The following is a 19,619-nucleotide window of genomic DNA, read 5'->3' as shown; positions in this document are numbered from 1 at the left end:
GACAAAGGGATGTATTGGGAGACACAGACAAGGAAATGCTGAATTTAAATACATAAGAGTGAGTACATAAGGAGATTTAATCTATTTTGGAAAAAAAGGAAATGATGATACTGAAACATGCATCAGAGCCCATGACCATGGGGAATACTTCAAGAGAAAAGAGGTAGGTCCCACAGCAAAATCACCTCTTTCTCCTCCACCTGCAGCCCCACTCCTCTCTTATTGGATGGTTTGTTGTTGGATGGACTGCTACAGATCACAAGCATTTCTTCCTAAAGTGAGTGTTATTTTGAATACACAGCAGCCATTAAGAACTTGGTATTTGGGGAAGACTGGGATAAACAGCCAAATACGGTGACTTTCATCCTCCCCCATTCTCCCTTGGCCTTGTTATTCCACAAGGGCAAATCCAGCCCCGGTGAGGTTTTCAAGTGTCTAATGATGCCACCATATCCGGCTGGAGTGGCACAGTCCAACAGGCATATAATGCAAGCTGCCAGTGTAATTTTAGATTTTCTAGTAGCCAATTTTTAAAACGTAAAAAGGAACAGGTGGGAAATTAATTTTAATAATATATTTTTACTTAACAAATAGGTCCAAAAATATTATTTCAACCTGTAATCAGTATAAAAATAATGAATGAGCTATTTTACATTCATTTGGTCATACTAAGTGTTCCCAGTGTATATTTCACACAGAGAAGACCCTCAGTTTATACAATCACATTTCAAATGCTCAATAGTCACATGTGGATGATGGCTACTATATTGACAAGTGCACTTCTAGACTGGTGTGTCTAAATTAGTGGAGACTGGAGCAGTGTGAAAGTGATTTATTTTTTATCACATTCAAGTACCCACACTGCACACTCAAGGTAAAAGCGTGTTGCAATAGTAAGATAGCTTTTAAAATATGTTTTAAATAAAAATTAAAAATAAATTTTTCTTTACAAATAACCACTTGAAAGGAGCTTTTTCTTTTTCTTCAAAAAAAGGTCCATCACCCTTGTTTTCCATCACCCTTGTTTCCCAATCTTATTTAAATATCAACACTTTCAGTAGGCCGGCTCTTTATGGACAGTTCTAAAGTTCATTTCCGCTTAGCCCTGGGCAAATGTCAGGGTCATGGCATTCCTATTAGTGAAAAGTTACTGTACTTAGCAGATTCTCCAAATAGCCTCTGATTATACAGTTAGTAGTCTGCAATATCAGACACTAAAAACATCATTGAACAGACTTTATCATCCATAACTTTTCTTCCTTCTTCTTCACTAGAGACATCCTTTCCCGCAAAATACCTAAACAAAATGGAAACCTTGAGGTTCCATCAAAATTCAAGCAGAAGACCAAACTGGGACTCAACTCCACAGAGGGCCAAGAAAAAAGTATTTAAAATCAGCAGTATCCCAGGAGAAAGTGGCCTGATTTGAACCAATTTAAAATAGGAGTTTAGCATGGGTCTGGTCACCAGTTGGACATCTGTCTCTCTGCATTCTCTGTCAGGCCTGCATTCCTCAGAGCTAGCTTACCAGCCTAAATATAGACAGACTAAGCTGTTTGCCTGGGCTTTAAAAGTTATGAGGTGCACTGCCCATGGCTGTCAAACTAATGGCTATGTCTGAGAGATCACGCATGCATTCTTATTTTCTCCATGTCTGACTGATAGCTATAAAACTGTACACTCAATTAAAACAATCAGATCCTCCAAAGAAAACGTGCGGGGACTCAGTTCTTTGTTAGTATCACTCCTGCAAGTCAAAATGTTAAATGACATCAGGGCACAGGTTCTGTTTTCAAAATGCGGCTTTCACATTTCCTCATCACGGAGCCATTAAGCTGGCTAAACATTTATTAACATGGTTCCATGATGTTCATGGATGTAATGTTTTTGCCGCCGACTTTTCAGAGTCATATTGCAAAAACACCCTCACAGTGTTGGCATTGGGTCTTTAAATCCCCCTTACTTACTTTCTCTGATGTTTGAGATTATTAAGTCAGAGTTTTCAAGGGAGGCCAGTCCTATGTACTTACCTTGCTCACTTGATTGGTCACTTTCTTTGCAAACTCTATATCTGGAGGATCCGGCAGAGATGTGAATTGAGATTGCTGTTCAGCATGACCTTTTTTGTAGGCGATCTGACAAAATAAAAGACAGGGACGCTCATGAGCCACAGAAAATTATTCTATTTCCCATGTTCCATTTGTTGGCAATTTTGAAAAAGACTATGTATTCATCTGTATTTGAAGTCTTAAACTTCAGTCTATCACGTAACAGTAACTTATCCTTGCAGATGCTACACGCCCTTGCTCTCAGTATTACCAGCAATTCCTATTTCGTTAAGTCTTCCCTCTTCAAGATTATTAATCCTAGATCTGTTTCCTTCCATTTGTATCCATGCCATGATTTGCAGTTGAAATTATTCTGTTAACTGGCATCCTCAACTCCCAATCTCTTGTCTTTACATCAGCTACCATACCCCTAGCTCTGGATCAACTCAACTACACACTTCTTCTAATCTTATATCCAGGATGATGAGTGACACTGAAGAAAATCACACAACTCTATTGATTGGATAATGATAATGTGATAAGCATGATTAAAAGGGCTACTGAAGAAGGTACAGAAGTGGGAGAGGGGGCCTCTTGAACCTAAGCCCTTAGCTTGAAGTCAGGGTGCCTACCTAGTGATATGTGCTTACGAACAACAGCTTGCTTGGGGCTCTGTGCCCGATACTCTGAGTTTATGGTATCCAATTGCCACTTTGCCTTCAATGAAGCTTGAAAACCCCATTATGCATCTCTGGTCAGTCTCTACTTTCAGTGGCTAGTGTAAAACCCCAAGAATGTCCTTAGGCCCCCAGTCAACTCTCAGCTTCCTCTCTCATAGAGTAAAGGGAGGCTATACATATGCTTAGCTTTCCCTGTACTCATCCCTCCCTCCCACCTGCTGCATGGTTCAGAGAATCAACCCCTGTAGGGCAGGAGTCCTGTACTCAGACAGCTGATCCCTCCAATAGCCCTCTGGACCTAGATGCATCCATTGCCCCTTCTCTTTCTTGACAGCTTCAACTGCTCCCTCTTCATTAGTTCCTTTCAGCCTGTGAAAGGCCTCTCTTGTCTTAAAATAAGTATCATGTCTATTAATCATGCAGCCCCTTCACTCTTTCCCTCCTTTTTTCCTCCACTACTGACTACTTAGACCTTTTCTTCCACCAATCTTGAGCCCTGCCCCCACAATGCTATTTGTAGGTCCCCCACAAGAACTATTTGTATTATGCCCCCACAAGAACTATTTGTAGGTCCCCAGACCCACAAAAACCTCTTATGCCTCTGAACCTTGTACCTGCTGTTCCCTTTTCCCTGGAATGCCCCAGCTCCACACTCTCCCCATGTGCCTGCAAGCTGCTGCTCATTCTCCACATCACAGTCTCCCCTCCCTAACCTGAGGACCTTTTCCTGGGATCTCACTCAACTTGGCCCTTACTTTCTTTAAAGGAATTATCAGATGACACTGTGATTGGTTGCTTACACATCTGTCCCACCTTGGACTATGAGCTCTGGGATGATGGAAAACATACCTGCTCATCTGTGAACACTTGTGGCTTGCACGGAGACTGACTAGAGTGAAGGTTCAATGATTGATTTCTGAATGTGTGTTTTACACACTGTGGACATTGGGGGAATCACAAAAGGAGATTTATCATCCCAACTCTTCTCCTACTCACTTGTGAGACTTCTACAAATTATTTCTCCTTCCATGTGGCAGTATTCTTATTTACGACATAAAGAGGTTGGATAGTTCCAAGGTCCCAGTCATCTCCTTCATGGTTTAACCAAGTCTAGCTATGTCTTAGCTTAATAATGTCTACCTACTGCCTATAACAAAAGCTTTTATGAACATTAAATCAACAGGGATACAAAAGAGCAATTTTAAAATGTACTTATATTAATTCTACTGCTCAATCTTTTTTGTTGTTGTTGTTGTTAAGTAGTGAAGACTTTATTTTAGGCATAGGGCAATTGGTATTTTCCATGGCTGGCTAAGTCCTCAGAGAGTATGCAACATCCTATCAAGAAAAATGCTTACTAACTATGACATTCTGTCAAGAATTTTCAGAGAAATCAGATCTGGAAGTCCTAACTTCTCAGGAACCTTATTCAGAATTCTGTATAGTTAGAATTCTGCACTCTGGTCAGCTTAAGGACTCTCTTGGGGTTTGCAAAGTATTTTGTCTCTGCTTAGATAACAAGAAAAACATAGTAAGTAGGGTTCAGAGAAACTGGAAGAAGGTGCAGGAGAGGGAGAGAAAGCCTCTGAATCCAAGCCCTTAGTCTGAAATCTACATGCCTATCCAGTCGTATGTTCTGTGAACAACAGTTTGCTTAGGGTTCTGTGCCCAATAACTGTAGAAGTTTATGGTACTGACATTATTCATAGGCATGTTGGTAATCTGATACTCAGTGCATAATCTGCAAAACATAAAAAATAAAAAATAAAAGCCATACCTTAACTGCCAAGTTTTTCTAAGAATGGGAAGATTTTACTTCATTATTATATATTCTCCATTATGTACTCTACTGAGAGATCTCAAAATATGTGGCCAACTTTAACTGTTCAAAGTCCATAGCACTAGAGTGGCATGAGGTGTCCCTTCATCTCTCCATTTTATGGGTAAAGAGAGACATTTGGAGATTGTCTTCTTGGAAATCTCTTCCTAGGCTTACATGACATGGCAGTTCCTGGTTGTCCTTCAACTTCTCTGTTTGTGGCTGGCTCCTTTCCAGATGTCCTAAGTGTGGTGTCCTCCAAAACTCTGCCCTTGGCCATACACTGTTCTGCCTCCCTCATACATGGTCACGCCTGCAGCTGTCACTTTTATTCTGATGACTCTCAAATGTTAATCTCTTTCCTACTCTCACACCTATGCAACAGTATGAAATTTCTAATTATCTATAAAATGTCTTGATCTGAATGTTCCATTGTCTCAACTCCATTTCTCTTTCCACGAATGCATATTTACCACTTGTACCCCTATATACCCAAACTACCAGTCTTTCACATTAACTCCTCTATGGCTCCTTTGTTTCTTTCGTCTCCAATATCCAATGTCCTTAACACTTTTACAATACTTACTACTTTCAGATTCCGTTCTTCTTCTCCTTTGTCCCGGTCATCCCTTCAATCCTTCTGTATTACTTAAAATAGCCTTCTTAAAATTATCACAATTTTTCTAGTCTCAATGCACTGTATTGTCTGTAAAATTTTTCCATTTGCTTTTAGCATATTGTTTTCCCCACCAAAACCATATGATATCTCTTATTGAATACATATCATGTCAAAGCTATTTTGCTTGATTTTCAAGGTCCTGCTGCCAGTTTCTTAAACATGGTCTCCTAACTAGGCACACACAGCATTCACCTTCTTTGCCCTCTCTAGACTCATTTCACTTCTGTCCCTTTGTTCAAGTGCTCGCTCTACTTGAAAAGCCTTTCCTGTTCATCACTGCCCATTCCCTTTGGATTACCACTTCCACATGGCCTTTGCTAACTGCTTGCATGTGCCCTGTCTTTCAGCAAGTATTAGACTATAGAATTTGCTTTCTATATAAATATAAAAATATAAAATTAAAAAAAATTTTAAAATTTTCATGTTATTTAATATATAACACTTTCATGTTATCAGCCTAATTATAAATTCTCAAGGGAAAGGATATGAAAACTTCTTATACTTTTCTATCCTGCTAGGTATGCATGCATAATGGACTTTCAACACATAACTATTAACGTTATTTATTTTTGAGACAGAGACAGAGCATGAACGGGGGAGGGTCAGAGAGAGGGAGACACAGAATCTGAAACAGGCTCCAGGCTCTGAGCTATCAGCACAGAGCCTGACGCGGGGCTCGAACTCACGGACCGCGAGATCATGACCTGAGCCGAAGTCGGCCGCTTAACCGACTGAGCCACCCAGGCGTCCCTCAACACATAACTATTGATCACTTGATAAAGGTTACACAACAGTATTGTAGATTTATGAGATACAGAACCGGAAAGCTAAGTTAAAAGAGAAGCAAGAGGTCCCTACACATCAAAATGGGTACTGTGTACTAGACGGCCTTAAATTTTTGTTATGGCTTCATTAGTTGCTAACTTACTCTATGGAAAGATAGGAGTATTTCTATGCTATATTTTAACCAATTATATGCAAATGGAGATAGAAATATGTCCACTAAATTTGCAAATGATATCAAGTGAGAGGCAATAAAAAATTAGACCTCAAAAGCTGGAGATGCCATCAAATGAATATGCATAATTCCAGTACAGGGCAAGATAGGATCCTAAGATCCACTGGAAGTAAATCACAGTAATTTTCAACTGACTTGTTGAAAATTTCAACTGACTTACATTCACAGTGAATGTAAGAGGTTCCGGGGAATTAGTTGACAACTGAATGAAAAACAACTTGTTAAATAATAAAACGGTGCTCTCCTGAAGACTAGAGTAGTAGTCTTTTCAATACGGCAGCTAACAAATCCAGGGGTGAAGAAATAAAGAACCTCAAAACAAGGGAAAGTGCTAGAATCAAGTGGGGCTCTCTGCTGCTGCCACTGCTTTCAACCTAAGGACTAAAACTATTAGGCTCTTTAGTTCCTCTAATAACCTGTTTTCAAGGTCTAAAATACTAAAATTCTGGCCAGGAGACTGCTGAGTTTTTACTAACTCTGAAATATCCTCCATGTACACCCAATGGCAAGAGCTTTTTGCGAACTACACAAACATGTTTGGACAAGTATGTCAGTCCACGTAGAAAAACGGGGACAGACCACAACTCAGACTTCATAATTAGGATACTTCAATAACATTTTTCACTTAATATGTTTGGGAAAGTGGCTATGATCTCAATAGGTTTTTAAAAATGCCCCTGTAATGTCACAGAAAAACTTCAACTCCAGCCAAGGGGACAGAGGGCACATGCTGCAGTGGAAAGAACACTGGTCTTGAGATCACAAGACCAGGCCTCTAATCTGGGCTTTGCCACTAATGACCTATGTGGTCTTAGACTCAGGTTCTTCACCTATGAAAAAACAAGATTGGACTAAATTATATCTAATATAAGTTATAAAATCCAATTTAAGTAGACATCATAAATTATAATGATCCTAGATGTATTCATCTGCAATAATGACATTTAGTCTTTTCGAAAGAAGAACTGCAATGAACATGTGGCCAGAAGACAATCTGAGGTCTTCTGATTCCACCCTGCCAATGAGGTTGACTGTATTTTACTTACATCACTGAGGGCTTTCTGGGCTTGGGCAACCCTCCTCAGCTCTGGACTATCATTGTATGGGTAAAACAAGCTCTTGTCAGCTTCCCAGTCTTCAGTGTACAGTTTCTAAATCAGGAAAGAGTGAAAAGTTATGAGAAAGTGAGCTCACACTTACAAGAAATATACAATTTTGAATTCATCCATCAATAGCAAAAAGAGCCAAGGGCAAGGTGAGATCAAAGGTAAATAGAATCCACAGATAACCTGCCCCTTTCCACCCAGTCAGAGTCATATTTATTAATAGCTCGTCCTGCTTTCCTGGCAAATCTTATTTTCAGAAGAGTAAATGTGTCTGGTTTGGTTTCTTCTCTGGGACTTCACCTGCTTCCTGCAACAAGTACTAATCCAAGTGTAAGGAGCCGGGAGGCACTTAGCATAGTTTCTGTCAGAAAATAAACATTGAGTAAGAGTGATGGCCAGAAATACCCAAAGTGTAGCTCAGGGTCTATACTTTGTGGGTCTCTCAGAGCCAGTTCCATGGTGCATCTTCGTTCTCCCCATGTGTTCCTTCATCAGGGTTGCTCAGGCTCCCACCAGGACCCTCTCCTCTCCTCTACTGCACAGCTTTCTTCTCAGTTCCTCCTTGCCAACACCTACCCCTGCAACCTGCATGGCTCAAGGATACTCACAAAAAGACTGAGGAACTGCATTCCCGATTATCAAAAGTACTGGGTATTCCTCTAAATTACACATTGGAAGGACATAGGAAGACAGAAGTCACAACAGAGCAGAAGCTCTTACCTTACTGAACATGGCTGTGTTCTTAACTGCCTGGACAAGTTCAGGGGCATCAGGGGGAAGCAGGTACTTATCCTTGGTGTCTTCCCAGTTCTGCTTGTATAAAACCTAGACAGAAAGAGCAGAGGACGTGTGGTTGATGTCTCCCCCAAGGGCATGAGGGTTTAGAGAACACAGTGTTGTGAAGTCTTTCATTATCAAAGTGTCCTCACACAAGAGGCTGCCCTTGTGCCTTTGTTTTACTAGCATCAATTGTGAAAACATTGACCATGTCAACATCCCATAATACTTTTCCTGCATTAGTAAGCTTTTACTTGAAAAGTCTGATTTTTTTTTTTAACTAAATCATGATTATGATTCTCTATAGATTCCTTTTAAAGGCTGCAATCTTACTGGTCATTGGCTCGATTTGGATAGTAAACGTGTTTCTTTTGACTTACGTGTTATTTTTTAAATGTTTTTAATTAGTTGCCTACATTTGAAATTTGAGCATTTCTCATAAAAATAAAGTTCCCTAGCCTCTTTAAAAATAAATCAGAGACTTTGGGGACATCAGGACTGCACTCTGTATAGCAGCTGCCTGGAGCTGAGTTGCAGGGCATATGCTCTCCAATCCACCATAGGTCCTATGGCCACTTCAGTCATCTGTGCAGCCTTCCTGACATGTGTGGATACCAGAGCTCATGGGGTCCCTGGATTTAAGTGAGACTGGTGAGCAGGATCAGGCCTGTCCAGTTTTCTCCTCTAAGGCCAGGTAGAGGTAATCTACGTGCTACTTAGCATCCCAGCCATCCATAACATGACCTCACCTTACTGACTTGCTGCGACACTTTCTTTGCATGTTCAATGTCCTTTGCTTTTTCGTCTACGTGACAGATAGTTTTAGCAACATCGCCATCCATTCGATACTTAACCTGCAGAAATAATATACAGAGTTCATGACAGGCATGCACATGTGAGTATACTAAAGGGTATCTTCTAACACAAGGGCATTAACCCAATGACTCAACGTCTGCACCACAAAGCAGACTTTCCACATTTTAGGTAGAAAACCGTGATCTCCAAAAATCTGCAGAGTCCCTGCATTTATTGCATATCTGCTTTCCTGGCTGAATTTCAGCCTCCCTGCTCTCCTACATGGAAGACCACAGTGAATTCAAATTTACCAGCTCGTATCTCTTAAGCTAACTTGCTAAGCCAAGCTTTTAGAGGTCTCTTGGGGTTCACATTTAGAGCAACATAATCTATAGCCAATACTTCCTCTAGATTTCTGGACTGGCTCACAGCAATTCGACTGCTCATTTTCTCTACACCAATTAAAGCCCTCAATTCCCAGTGATGGGCATGTTTTTGACATGTCTGTCTCCTTTCTTTTAGCAATGCAGCCCACCTCACTGAGTTGATCTTGTACTTTCTTGATTCGACGAAGTTCTGGGGTATCGGATGTGATGGCGTATGGCTGTCCTTTAGCTTTCTCATACTTCTCCTTGTATTTATTCTGAAAAGAGTATCAGATATTAGCCTAAAACCTGATAAGACAGCAGCAGAAATTTCAGGCAATGTATTTATCCCCAATACATTTTTAAAAATCCTGCAAATTCTAACAATTATCAGTTACAACAGCTTTTGTCCCCTACCCTGATTCTCAGCAAAAACTAAAATAGATTTGTTAATTGCTCTTCCTAAACACAGTTGGATATTTGAGACAGTAGAAATTTTATTACAGACTATTGTCTTGGAAATGCCCTAAAATGATTCTCTCAATGTTTTTATTGCACACATAAATGCACACATAAAAAGCCAGAACCTCAATAATTTTAGCAAATATAGAAATTATCTGAAAAGATTTGATTGCTAATACAATGCAAAAATATTCCATTCAGGAGTTCAATCTCAGTGGTTCAGATAGCTGAGACACCAGCTGAATTAATGGAAAGTCTGAATTATGGAGTATTTTGAAAAGGAATGCAATTTTGTTATTTCTGCTAAATATACAGAGTTCTCACTTTAATAACAACGTGTATAATTTATCATTATTAATGCTTCAATAGTACTCTTGAATGTAGTCAGCAATCTAAATTATACTCTTGATTTTATCAGTAACCATTTAAAAAATACTATAAACCTTCGACAACATTTTCTTCAAGCTAGCAGAAGTTCTAGGATATTAGTGTCAGAATTTGAGACTTTATGGCAACAAACTGACAAAAAATTTTCTATTTTTGCTGAATACCGCAAGGAAAAAGGAGGCAAAATAATCTTGTTTTTACAGATCAAAGTCTTAGAAAACTAGGTTTTAGATCATTCGAGACTCTGAACTAGAAATTTACCAAATAGTCCCCAGGAGTTAACGCTAAACCAGACATAAATATTTACTGACCAATCGCAACAGGATGCTTTTGACATAAGCATTTAGTCCTATATAATCCAATGTTCCCCTGAGCTGCTTTTCGTTTTTTTACAGCTGCTGGAGGCTATGCCACCTAGTGAGACCTCAGCCCACAAGGGCAATCAATAAATGAGATCCAATCTGCTTCCAGTCAATGTAACTTGTTACAGTCTAACCGTACATGGAAAGTTAAGGACCAGGGACCTTCAACAGCAGTGATTCTGGACTAAGGCTGCACATTAGAGCCACCTGGGCCGCTTTTAAAAATCTTTATGCACAGGTCCCAACCGCGGATAAAACCCGAACAGCCTGGGTATCCATAATTCTAAACCTCCTAGAGGATCCCAATGTGCGGCCACAGTTAAAATCCACTGTTCTGGGGTATAGTCGAACATTCCAATCCTCATTTCAGAGGAGTTCTTACTCTGATCCTGGTGTTCTGAACTACACATTCTTCGCTATACAACTCTTAAAGATCGTTTTACATATTGTTAACTAGTCTACTTTAGGGGCATCCTGCTCAGGCATAGTTTTAATTAGATGTTATTTAGCTTCTTTGAACTGACTTCAACTGAATATATTCAGGACTTCATTATTCTAGATTGGTTAACAAATTGTGATTAAATACCAATAAATGCTGTACGATTGGCCTTCTGCTTATTTTGTGGGAATAATTTCAGAAAGGATGTTTTCCCTGATACTGCAATGGTGCAAATGAATTAGAGGAAAGGAAAATTAAAGAGTCACAAGAGCTTATATTTCTGCAGAATAAGTTGTTATCTCATAGGAGGTTGAGAAACAAAATCCAGCTAGCATCCAAAACAGAGTTGGTAGAGATCAGTAATTTCTCACTAATAAAGCCAGATTAGCAGAAATGGTTTGAAACTTACAGGGCTAAAGAGATCCTGCATTTTCTGACTGTGTACAATGTAGGGCGTCATGAACTTAGAAGAATCCAATTTCTTCCGGATAACCCTCTTCCTCTCCATTGGCTTGGCTGGTACCGGCTGTGCCGATACTGGCTGTACCAGTGCCGGTTTGGAAGTTTCTGATTGCTCATAGTCAGATGTGATTGTCCTTGTTGTCGTAGTTTCATAGACTTTTGTTATTGTCTGAAAATGTGACATGCAGTTCAACATTGTTATGTAAGTAAAAACCGTGATATCACCATCTTGTATATACACATTATTCTGACCTCGAGTCAGACTTACATTCCTAGTGTTATTCCTACATATTTAAAGCCAGTCAAAGCAGGAAATCATACACTCGGTCCATATGAAGGTACATCACGTTACATAAATCTGAATGCTGACTGTCCAAGATGGCGTGGAACAAAAAGTTTACTCCTTAGTAATTTGCTACAGGGCCTTAACATTCCATTTGTAGAAAAGAACCCAAACCCCTTAAGGTTGGATGAAAATCAGAAATACAGTATTCTTAACCATTTAAAATCTTAAATCGTCTAGGTAAAGTAAAAGCAAACGTGAGATCAAAGAACAAAAGATGAAGATGATCAAATAAAGCTCAAATTCTTGATTTTATATTCACTTGCAAATGAGTCTAAGAAGAAGTTGGTTGCTTGTTCCCCAGGTCTTTAGGCATTCTCCCCTGCAGTCTAACACAAAGAATAATGAATTCTAAAGAATGAATCACATCAGTATTACAAGTGATTACCATTCTTTTGGCTTAGTCAGTTAATTAATCTGAATCGGAGTGCCATTTACACCAATAAATGCTTAGGTGGACAAGGATAACGATGACAACATAAGGGGGTAATTATCCTTACAACAGTCCTATGCATGCGGTAGGTGGGAAATGACTGTTTCTTACAACAGGCTGTATAGTGGAAGAAACTAAGGCCCAAAGTTTGGGTGTGGTCCAAGGTTAAAAATACTGGATGTAAGAAAAGAAGGTAAGCAGACAAGTCTTCAATCCATCTCACAGCATGATTTCCTTCACAGCTAATATCATCTGTACCAAATGATGAAGAGAAACTTAAGTAACAAGGAAATTGTACCTCTACGACAACTTCCCCTAGTGTTGTCAGATCATTGCTAATAGGTGGCTTTCTGCCTATTATTACTGACGTACGGTTGATGGTGAGAAATGAACCAGTTCACAGAATCTACAAATGTTAGGTTTCATGCAATCACAGGCTCTTGGAGCAGGCTCCAGGGATAGCCATCCCTGTTTGTCACGATCAAGAAAAACTGCTCTTTTCAGAAAATAAAGCGTGAGTGAGGGATTTCACCTTAGAAAAAAAGTTCCACCTTGGAATATCTATGGGAATGGCTTTCTTAGAATTCCTAATGTGCTAAAATCTAAGTGGCACTTCACTGCATCATCAGGGACATAGGCTTCACAGTGCTTGTCCCTGTTGGCAGAAACGGTGCCCCACAAGTTACAACTCTATATAATAAAACAGCTGGTTCCCATGCAAATCGTATGTCCAAGGCTATGTGATTGCCTTGTCACAGAGTGGTGATGGCCATTGATATTGCTTTAATGAGCACCACCTACACCAAAAATACTACACGAACAATGGGGGAATGATCCCCAATCACTTTGGATACGTTCAATAGCAAGAACAGGGACGTATTCTGTCAAACAAGTAGCATTCATTCTTGTATCATCTGCTGCTGGGCACACATAGGTGAGGGATTCTTCTCAGAATCTCCCTTTGCCAGCTCCTGTAGCCCTGGAGGTCTGTGAGAGGGGAAGGCTCTACCTGCTTTAATCAGCATGCAGTTCATGCAGACACAGGTTGGGTCTTACCTCTCCTGGCACCTCTTCATAGACTGTCTCTTCTGTGTAGTACTATAAATAGAGCACAAAGGAATTATCATGAGAACAAAGCAGAAATCACCTCTCCTCTGCCTCAGCTGAACCACTGGATTATTTCACTAGCTCAGCCAGTGTGCACTATCTGTGGGAAACAAGTACACAAGGGAGCGTCTTCACATTTTGGGACCCATTTTAGCTTTGTGAAACTTCAGGGGAGTTAAAGTGAATGCTACCAGACAAGGCAAGGAGATGCAGGGTGATGAGAAAGGTGTCTGAGGCTGATTATTTATTAGGGGCAGTTATTTATTTATTTATTTATTTATTTATTTATTTTTAATTTTTTTTTTTAATTTTTTTTTCCTTCAACGTTTTTTATTTATTTTTGGGACAGAGAGAGACAGAGCATGAATGGGGGAGGGGCAGAGAGAGAGGGAGACACAGAATCGGAAACAGGCTCCAGGCTCTGAGCCATCAGCCCAGAGCCCGACGCGGGGCTCGAACTCACGGACCGCGAGATCGTGACCTGGCTGAAGTCGGACGCTTAACCGACTGCGCCACCCAGGCGCCCCTAGGGGCAGTTATTTAACTTGAGACAAGGTAAGACTTTTTCTTACAGTACCCAGGGCAGAATTTGCAGAAAAAACATACTAACAATATCCTGAGTATGTGGGTTGGGCAGGAAAAAAAAAAACTTGCCATAACTCACTATTTGTGACTAACGATAAAACGAAACAGAAACCTCAAGGTGAATAACATTTTTAACTGGATTGTATCATGGAAATAATAGACCCGAAAGCATATACACATCTCGATTATCCGTACACCCTCCTGATTACTAAGGAATGAAAGTTTCTTCCAGAGTGCGGGGTGTATCCTTTCATAGCACAATGGTCTTGAAAGGATGCAAAGATGAAAATTTACAAATGACAAGGGGAGAGTGAAAACATGGAAAGATTTCTCAGCACAAGATGTGGGAAAGTTAGGCTGCAGTTTGTAGCTGACGGCTGCGAGGTGCCTGCAGCCTGGATCTGAAATCAAACCTACTTTTGTTCTACTTCTGACATCACTGACAATAAATAGATGCTGATGGGAACTGGCTGACATTTTGTTTCAGATGCGTAAGGGGAGTGGAATCTTTCCCCCAGCCTCACCCAGCAAGAAGCAAAGCCTCAGGCCGAGGCACAAAGGAAAGGGATAAAAGGGAAACATTTGGCTCATTTTCTCAATCAACAAAATGTATAACATTTTATGCTTCCTTTTTCTTTTCCCTGCCACCAAAACATACTCAGGGAGAGGGTAAAACACTGACTTCTTAATTTCCCTCAGTTGGCCTCTGTTCTTTTGCCCCTTGGTTCAGTGAACGCTTATCAAGTTATTTAACCATTGTCAATAGGCCGCAGGCTCTATTTCGTCTGCAGGAAGATAGGAGAAAATTTACCTAATGTCACCTACTCTTGGGCTTTCTTTGCTCCTGTACTATTTCTTTAGTTTAAAATCTAATTCTATCAGTGTGTCCTTACACAGAGCAACAGAAACCACAAACTCCGAAAGGACAGAGAATTTCTCTTTTATATGCCTGTGCCTTCGTCACACGGGAAATATCATTTGGACATTTTAGGGAATACTGTTTAATGCTGATCCACACGCAGCCATGCCTGTGGCCACACAAAACATCAGTAACTCGAGAAGAAATTTTAAACTAAAATGAGTGATTCACAACTATTTTGGATTTTCTGAGCCCCCAAGCAAAAGCAGATCTTTGGGAGCTATCCAACTCTACCTTTGCTGGGCTCTCACCATTAGTAAATGTATCTCAGAAAAAAGCTTATAAAAAAAGTAATGTTACCCAAATGGTTGGCATTAACATATATGCCAAATCTCACTTTTTTTAGAGCTGTGCCACTAATTAGATAGTACATCCTTGCTTCTTGTCCTTTCTATCCAAGTTAAAAAAATTTTTTTTAATGTTTATTTATTTTTGAGACAGAGAGAGACAGAGCGTGAACGGGGGAGGGTCAGAGAGAGAGGGAGACACAGAATCCGAAGCAGGCTCTAGGCACTGAGCTGTCAGCACAGAGCCCGACGTGGGGCTCGAACCCACGGACCATGAGATCATGACCTGAGCCGAAGTCGGACGCTTAACCAACTGAGCCACCAAGGCGCCCCAAATCCAAGTTTAAGTTTGAGTAGAGATGGATAGCACAATTTTATTTAGATGTCCAAGGTCCCCAGAAGATATATTTTTAAAGCTAGCTCTTGTTTTTGAACTCTTCCCTGACCATCTTCTCAAATTTGCCACCATCCCGTTCTTCATGGCATCTTTTCTGAGGTCAGAGAGCCCTTGGTTGAACACTCTCTGGCAGGAAATCTATCCATTTAGCAACTGCTGGTCAGACCCAGAAGCAGTACTAGGAACAAAATGGCAAGGATGAGATGCCTAAAAATAAAAATAGTCCCCTCTGTTTTTATGACATCTAGTTAAATCAATCAAGTCTAGCACTGAGGATAACTTCCAGTGACCAATGAATACAATTATTTTAAGAAAAACAAGGGATTTTTTTTTTAAGTTGGAGGCTAAAAATTATCACTGGTATTACCACCATAGGGAAGGCAATTTAATGTATAATTGTGTCAATGTTTTAATAGACATTATTCTGATCCATAGGGACATATGTAAAACAATAACACCAGTGATAATACTGAACACTGAGAATGTAGCCTTTGGCACTTAAGCCAGAGAGGTGGAAAGTTCTACTGTAGGAGATTCATTCTGTGTTTTTTCCCCTAGATCCTTCAATAATAAAAGCAATTTTATTTGTAGAATAACAAATTTTTCTTCACCTAAACATAAACTGGCCGCTAAAATAATCTTCCAAAGACAAATTTTGGAACTTTAATTTGGAATTTGGTTCTGGGTAGCTCTTAATTTAATTCTGATGAAGAAGCACAGATTTTCAAAACTACCTCCAAGTATCATCGGCACTCGGAGATTTTCATATGTTTAGATCATCAATAATTATGAAGTATCAAGCACTTTCAGATTTAATGGCAATATATTTATATGGATTATAGCCCCTAAACCTTTAGGTTTTATTTCTAGAATGCAAAGCTGAAGGCAAGAGCTGGTGAAGAAAAACCATAACGTGATTTTAAAATTTTTATAAAACAAACAATTACCAGCTTTGTAAAATGTGTCAGATGTCCAGAGGAAGTTTTTTAAGATGTCCACTTCGGTATTTGCTTTCCTCCCCCCCCCCCCCCAAAATTTAAAAGCAAAAGCTAGTCTCGTTCCCTTAGGTAAATATAATAGGATTGGTCAGAAAGCTGACCCCGATTGACATCCTGATTGGTTCCAAATGTCACTAGTACGGCAAATTTCTATTTACAGGTATGTGTGCACATTTACATATATATATGTATATATATAGTTTCACATATGTGTATAATCTCATATATCTTATTCTGAACATTGAATCCATATCACCCTATAGAGGATCAGCTGGTTGAAGCAAAGAGCAAATAGCTCTTTTTTCCCTATTGCTCTGCAGAAACTAAAAAATAGAGTTCACTTTTCAGAACTTTCTCTTCATCTCCTCTGTCCCTTTGATCAGGAGAGTTGGCAGGTGGGAAAGAAGGAGTTTTAGAAGACAAATTAAAACCCACCTTTCCCCCACACCATGTTTTTCTGAGAGTTTAAAGAAAAGCACAAGTGGGAAACAGTGATATTTCTTTTCAATTCTAAATCCCACATAATTATAGTGAAACCGAACATAAAATATTCCTTTCTGATGCTTTAATAATGAGTCTTTGTGAAGTTATAATAGACAATGTATTTTTCAAGTGATTAATTCACCTACACAGCTTCGATTGTCGCTACATAAAACACTTGGCTGTCAGAGTCAGGTGTTTTAGTCTTACCTCCACGACCTCCTCATATTCTTCGTCATCGGCCATTTTCCCAGAGTAGTAGTGGCACCCTACAAACTTGCCATATTCCGAAAAATAGAAACACATTAGAATCTCTCCCTAGGACTGAAATCATAACATTACAAAAACAGAATTTAAGACTTCTCCAGCCTACATACCCATAGATTTTTGGAGGCTAAGCAAGATATTTAAATACAGGTCTAAACAACTGAGGCTTCAAATTACTCTCTCTTGATTCCCTCAGGAACGTGGTAAGTACTGGTACTTCTAGCTACGGGATCAATTGAGTTCATTGTAAAACTTGCAAAAGGAAGTTGAGGGAAGAAAGCGAGAGGGTTTGGATTCAAAGAAACAGAGTATTTCTATTTCTAAATATTTGCCGAAAGACATTTTCAAGCAAAAGCGTTAGTGAGAGGGAGGTCAGCTTGGCTCCCAGAAGTTAGAATTTTCCCCCAGCATCAAAATTCTAAGAGGGCTGCTTTTGGTCCCCACGCCGCTCTAATACATGGTAGCATTCTAGCCTACGCTTGAAATTAGAACACAGAAAAACAAATCAACCGTTTTAGAAGAACAAATAGAAACCTCAAGGCAATGGGGTTATTTCCCCCCCCGAACACCATTGGCTTCTATGGATTTTTCTCTTCTGTTTCTGTAGCTCTTCCTCAAACCTGAAAAATAGGAAACGTTTAAAGCACTGGTTGAAGTATATGTAAGATTGTGGGTCTTTGGCCCAAGCTTCTAATTCAGGAACTAACGAAAGGATCTCCCAAGGCCTTCTTAGTTTGACGCCAGAGAGTGGGACTCTCCTGATAAAAGTGGATGATGACTTGGAGCAGCTGTCCCTTCGCCCAAAGATATTTGCCATGTAAACCAATACCCCGCCATGGCTGGTTTTGTTAAGCTGGCGAAACTGCCACTCCTTCTGAGGCAAATGAAGCCCAGTAGAACAGGATAAATATAGGAATGCAGAACATAGATCCTTTTTCATCCTAATATATTTAGAAAAAAAAAAATCAAAGGCAAAACATTTAAAAAAATTTTTCTGTTTGGACGAGAAAGCCAACTCAGTCAAGCAGTAAGTTGGTTAGTAGAGGACTTGACTCTAATCACACACCACATGGCAGATGTAAGTAGGGCCTGAGTAGGGCAATAGGGTCACAAGCTCTTCCAGTCACACTTTCATCACTAACTTCCCCAGTTATGGCCCCAAACTTTGGAAAATACTTAATGGAAACTGCAGAACATCTCCAGAAAGAATATGTCAGAAAAAGCCATAAACTGGCCTTACCTTTACTCTATCAAATCAATTTCCTCAGCAGCAAAGCCTCTCCCAACTCTCCCCTCCTGAGAACCCCAGGCAAGAGCGAGCTTGGTGCCTGGGCTCCCAATTATCACGTGGCAACAGCAGCCAATCAGACCCTGAGTCGCTCGAATTTCAGAAGCTAAATATACTGAGTGATCTTCTAAAAACCACCTGTTCATCAATTCCACTAAAGGATAAAGGGTAACAAATTGCTTGCTTAGAACTATTCAAATGTAATGGAATTTTACCTAAGTTCCAGCATATGGAGTTCAAATTTAGGTTTAATCTCTCATTTCCTGCAACCCTATTTAATACCATATTCACGTAAAAAAAAAAAAAATAGGATAAAATAAGCATGCCTTGGAGGGGCTGTGACCCTTCTGTAGCTGCTTTCTTCACGTCATTTGTCCACTTTTGTACAGCTCACCAGGTGAGCTACAGGTAAGTTTCAGGAGTCAATGTGAAAGAAATAAAGGAATAAAATTCATGAAACAACAAGTTGGCAAAACAATGTTTAAAGTCGTGATAAAATGAAATGACAGGTGAAAATATTTGATGTGACCCTAGATAACCACAGGGTGTATTTAGAGAGAATAGGCCCCATCATTTTTCTGTTACTAAACCAGAGGGGGGTGCCAAGACCATACTCATTTTCTTCTCCCTTCTTAAGTAGTGCCAGGTGCTGGGAATGAAGAGCCTCTCTCATATGTAACTGGGTTTCTGATTTTCCTTTTTGTCAGGTGGCTTCTAGAGGCAAAGTGTGAATGCAAGCACAAAAGGGTTCAATTTCCAAACACAATAGCAGGTAAAATCAAAATCAGTAAATTACTAGGAGAAGCTAATGCTCTCTTAGGTATGACATTGAGTTTGTAAAAATTACCTAACAATTTTCTATCTAAAGACAATTTTCACAGATTTAAACTCCCTCTACTCCTCTGTACCAAGGCAAAAACCCTGTGGCTCACTCGTATCTTGACATGGATTTGGGATTAAACATATTGTAATAGCTTTTTTTTTTAGCTGCTAGTAAGTATTCTCACATTTCAAACATATGTACCTCTCCCCTCCCCCTTCTGTGATTCATATGGCGGTAAATAAAATTGACACATCATTTTATCATTTAACTGATTATACCTTGTTCGTTTTCTA

General features: G+C 39.7%; 1 protein-coding gene across 1 annotated transcript in view; it reads right to left on the bottom strand.

Moving 5' to 3' along the window:
• NEB (nebulin) overlaps positions 1 to 17,281 on the bottom strand; it is a 213,883-nt gene extending 196,602 nt beyond the window's left edge. Inside the window, 8 exon segments of the mRNA XM_047871695.1 lie at positions 2,031 to 2,135; positions 7,291 to 7,395; positions 8,071 to 8,175; positions 8,877 to 8,981; positions 9,458 to 9,565; positions 11,347 to 11,568; positions 13,232 to 13,273; positions 17,159 to 17,281. Coding sequence (XP_047727651.1) covers positions 2,031 to 2,135; positions 7,291 to 7,395; positions 8,071 to 8,175; positions 8,877 to 8,981; positions 9,458 to 9,565; positions 11,347 to 11,568; positions 13,232 to 13,273; positions 17,159 to 17,254 — 888 coding nt within the window. The 5' untranslated portion in view covers positions 17,255 to 17,281.
• Between the last annotated feature and the right edge of the window lie 2,338 nt (positions 17,282 to 19,619).

This window comes from Prionailurus viverrinus, chromosome C1 (genome assembly GCF_022837055.1).
Source record: "Prionailurus viverrinus isolate Anna chromosome C1, UM_Priviv_1.0, whole genome shotgun sequence".
NCBI lineage: Eukaryota > Metazoa > Chordata > Mammalia > Carnivora > Felidae > Prionailurus > Prionailurus viverrinus.
The sequence above is the reverse complement of the archived record's forward strand: the minus strand, read 5'-3'. Positions and strand labels throughout refer to the sequence as shown.